At 39.2% G+C, this 5,000-nt stretch overlaps 1 protein-coding gene across 1 annotated transcript in view; it reads right to left on the bottom strand.

The window, feature by feature from the left end:
- Positions 1 to 5,000, bottom strand: part of LOC143026861 (uncharacterized) — an 8,263-nt gene that overhangs the window by 2,288 nt on the left and 975 nt on the right. Inside the window, exon 3 of the mRNA XM_076187642.1 lies at positions 2,387 to 2,593. Within this exon, the coding sequence (XP_076043757.1) occupies positions 2,387 to 2,593 (207 nt within the window). The remainder of the gene's footprint in view (positions 1 to 2,386; positions 2,594 to 5,000) is intronic.

Below are 5,000 nucleotides of genomic sequence, written 5' to 3'. Positions count from 1 at the left end.
AAAGAAATAAGGAAAACAAGAATTACAGAAAAAGAAAACTAAGAAACAAAGAAATCAAGAAACAAGTAAAGAAACACGAATGAAAAAAAGGAGAAACAGTAAAAGGAAAACAAGGCTATAAGATACAAGGATACTCAAAATATTGTATTATTTTTATGTTCTTTTAACGACCAATGCAATAATTTTCACGGATTTCGTCCGGGAGATAGTAGAATTTGAATATGCGAAAATAAATAGATAAATAAAATCTTTGTAGTGTGAAACGTCTGGCTTGTAGATTTCCTACCGTAAATCGCGTTTAATCTATCAGAAAACAACAACAACAACAACAACAACAACAACAACAACAACAACAACAACAACAACAACAACAACAACAACAACAACAACAACAACAATAACAACAACAACAATTACAACTACTATAACAATAATACAACAACTATACCACAACAAGTGCAACTACCACAATAAAAATAGCTACAATTACTACAACGACAACTACAACTACTACAACTACAACAGCTACTACAACTACAACTATTGCAACTACTGCAACTACTACAACTACAACTTCTGAAACTATTAAAACACTACAAGTACTACAACTACAACAGCTACTACAACTACAACTATTGCAACTACTGCAACTATTACAACTACAACTACAACTGCAACTTCTGAAACTATCAAAAACACTACAAGTACTACAACTACAACAACAACAAAAAGGCTTAAAGGATAAGCACACAGCATATTTACTACTTTGCATAAATGTATGGTAAATCACATCTAGATTTCATTTTCTATATATCCCATTCATTGAAGATACCAATTTGTTTTTATCTTTACTCTACCCCAAAATCCATCGTCTGAAAAAAAAACTTGTCGCCAGCGCCATCTTCTGTTGATGACGTATATCAATGAATTGTTGACCATGGCGGATTCAACAAAAACGGAATATTTCTCAGAGTGATAATAGAAATTCTTCTAATTCGAGTGAAACTAACTGGTCAGAATCGGTTGATCTCACCCTGGAATGAACTTGAGGATCGGGAGATCATGCTTGGGACGCGAGGGTATATGTTTGAGCCCACATGAGCCATGGGAGTTACTCCGGTTCAGAATCTGAACATGGTGATGGCGACGACCAAAACAAAGGAGAAAACCGATGCGTTGTTGGACAATAGGACGCACAGGAAGCACACAATTTCACGGTTCGTACCTTTAATTGTCTTTTAATGTCCAATGCTCTTTATTCAGTCTAGCAGTAAAACTTGGATAACGGTGACCTTGGCAACCGCGTGTGTTTACATTCCTCTCATAGTGATAAATATATCATGTAGGCCTAGCCTACATGTTCATCATGTATTAGGCCTAGGCCTAACGACATACATATGCATAGCCATGAACATGAAGCTATGGCATTAGGGTTTCGTCCAAGTGCATGTACTTGGGCTTAAGTACAGATTTTCATGTACTTGTACTTTAAAAATCCAATGGTACTTGTAGGCCTACTTGTACTTAGGCCCAAAATACTTGAAAATACCAAGTACATTCAAGTATAGATAAGTATATTGCATTTAATCAAAAGTTATATACTGTATATAGATTCTAGCGAACTTTGTGATGATACTATTGGGCAAATGCACTTATCTTTTATTTTTGTTATAAAACTATCAAGTATATTTTCATGGAACAAGGGACAAAGTTTAACGCCCTGCTACTTACCTATACATTCTGCATCAATTTTAGTTTTATTGCTGATATGAGAAATATATGGATAGCTTTTTGTTTTCGCAGCATAGGGAATATTACTTATTCAAGTTATTCATAAAGTATATGTTCTTTTTTGCAATTTTATGGTAAAAGTAGTGATGTGCTAAAATGAAAATATAATTTCCATTTACTTTTTTATATCGAACCTCACTTTTTAACAGTGGGCTCATCAGTGCGTATAAACGTAAACTACTAATTTTCGTGTTTTACGAATCTGACAGGAATTTGTTTGATCACATAGCATGGACCATTTGGACATATATGATCGAAACAGAGGGAATTCGAGAAAATAATAGTCACTGAACAGTTATGCACGTCCTATGTACAAGAACAATGGCAGCTTTGTTGTTTAGATTCATCGATGTACGTCATCTAGATGGCGACCACTATTCCCAACTTTGGTAGCCGGCGACTCGTTTTAGTGAAATAAAAATGACGATAAAAACAAAAGAAAAACTCCAGGGTGACGGAAAAACAATTCTAATCTATTCTGATATAATCTAAAAATCAATTAGGAAAATGTAGGTTTGAAAATTGTGATATGCTTATCTTTTAAACTGGTGCCTTGATCGATGAGAATTGAAAGGTTGAGAAGGCGAAGGCTCACCTGCATACGAGGCAGCTGCTGCAGCCGACCGCGGGTAGTAGTGGTGTTGAAAAACTTTGAGTCCTGACCGCCGGTCATATGAAGCCGAACTGGCCGCAGACATGGCCGCTGCATCTTGCCGCCCTCCCCGCGAACCATCGCCGCCTCCGAAGCCAAGCGTCAATAGCGCCTCAGGATCACATACGAATTTGTATACGTAGCGTTCACCTGTAAAACGTCGAGAGTGTTGAAGAATCTTTAATGGGATGCCCGTTCTTGGATATCTACCAGAATGTGATCCGGTACTAGGAGAACATTGTCATCTATGAAGCTCCAGGACAGTGGCTCTTAAGAACATAAGAGCGGAGGAGACTGCAAGAGACTATATGGCCTACACTAGGCAGTTTTATGTCCATTACCACCTATCATCTCCATCCATATATTTATCTAACCTTCGTTTAAAACAACCAATAGTTTCAGCGTTCACTTCATGGTTACTAAGTCTATTCCATTCGTTGACCACTCTATTGGTAAATAAACCAGTTCTTGGTTATTTACTTCTTAAATCTTAATTTGTCAAATTGAAATCATTAATATGAGCCCTGCCCTGCTGCAGTACCACCTGTAGTACCCCCAAAATGATATAAAACCTTAAACTTTTGGGTACAAGACATGTTGGCCAGTCTAATGCTATGTTTACAAAGGAATTGACAAATACATATTCTCATATTTTAATATTCTTCTACATGCACTATCTTGCCTTAGAAATTGAATACATTTATTTTCTTAGCTAATATTATATCACTGATCTTTGTCACTTATATCCAATAGCAATTTTAGGCAAAGTGGTACGAGGAAACTTTGTGAGAGTTCAAGAGGCACGGGAAATGGCTAGGGAGCGCTGGTCTAGGACATTATCATGGCCTCCTATTTCCTAAGTCAGTGTGAAGGTCTTCTTGGCATGAGAGACAGTAGTCAAAATAATGTGAAAGATTATTGGCAAAATCGATAAAAAAAAAAAAAGGAAACATCTTAGTCGACAGAAAAACAAGCAAACGAGAAAACAAAACACAATCAGAATATAATCATTCAATCAATAAATCAATCAATACGTTGCCCCAGGTGTCTCTTCCAGGAGTCTCGCGGCTCCCATGTAACTGGTAACAGCCAACGGGCTGGCCCATAAATCACAAAAAAAGTGTTGTTTGGTAAAGCAGCTGTCCTAATGGTATAATATAACTCGCTACTACCCGTTGTCGGCTATTAAACCGGCTCCCCCACTGGTGACCCGCCTGTAAGAACAATGTGTTCGATACCCAGATGTAGGAAAAAGAAAATCATCAAAAGGGTAGATGAACTTTGAGTCGGTGGCCACACATCCCCGTTCTGGGTCATTAACCCTCGTGTTGGCCATGAGAAGCATCCCTGCAGGGCCTGGGGACAGGAGTCCTCGAGAATGAGTGATGTGCCAGTAATGTTGCTATATTAACGTGCACCCCTGGGACTAGCAATATGTTTCATTGGTCCTCTATTCAGGCCAGGAGGAGTGGCCCCTCCTGACTTGGAGAGGGAAATCGGCTTGGCTGTTGACTTGAACCTTTGAGTTAGGCGGCATACCTTGAGTCAAGCTCCTACCCCCTGGACCGAAACCGTATGGTCCAAACCTCTTAGTCCGCTGTGCGGATTGATGGGGTGTTTCAAATTAAATAAGGAGTTTTAAGTATTAAGGGTCATATGTAGGGAATGGAGGAATAGAGGTAAAGGCGATAGGTGAGCGTTTTAGTGTTATGCTCTGTATATGGTGTGGGGAGATTACGTGTGAAGACTTTGAATAATGAAGGTGAGAGTATTGCTCCCTGGGAGATTCCATTGTATAATCTTTTGTTCCCAGATATTTGGTTGTTTTTATTTTCTATGTACTATCTACTAGCTAAAACACTAACACATAATGGGGTTGCTTTAATGTTCTAATAGCATAAAAATAAACTATTCCGTTCATTTTTCGTATTCCTTCAGGATTAGGGCGCACAGAGGCGGCCTCACTTGATTGTGACAACGTCGACCAGAGCCTGCAGTACTTGGTTATAGAAGCAAATGGATTCATTCCTTCTCTCAAGCAGACGGAGACACCACTTACCCTCACCCCAACCCTTTCACAGGCCCCCCTGTTCCAAAGAGGTCGGGAGTTCCAGGTAAGCTGTGTCACAAAGATTTTCCAATTCTAACGGGAATAGTAATAGGGGTTTAGACCTGGGAGTTTGCCCATGGGTTCGTGAGACAGGGTTCGTCATCTCTGCCCTGGGAGCTACACAGTGACACCAATAACATTAACTGGAATATACACTTCTTCCTGTCGCTAAAACTGAAGGGTTTTTGTTGACAACAGTTTAGAAATGATGAAAGTAGATGTAGAGTAAGACAGTATGGGGGAGCTGTTCATGCACATTTCTCACACACCCCCCCCCCCCCAAAAAAAAAAAAAAAAAAAATCTCGGATAAGTCTTTCACAAGTTCAGATTTGAACAGACTAGCTGATAAAGGAAGAACAGCCCCACCCTCGCACAAGACACTATTCTAAAGTTTCTTTCTGGAGAAATCTATGGGACGGCCCGGGGAAGGTTCCTACCTGATGTGG

The sequence above is a fragment of the Oratosquilla oratoria genome, chromosome 7 (genome assembly GCF_046742065.1).
Source record: "Oratosquilla oratoria isolate Oo_2021 chromosome 7, ASM4674206v1, whole genome shotgun sequence".
Lineage (NCBI taxonomy): Eukaryota > Metazoa > Arthropoda > Malacostraca > Stomatopoda > Squillidae > Oratosquilla > Oratosquilla oratoria.
This window is presented reverse-complemented; position numbering and strand designations above follow the sequence as displayed.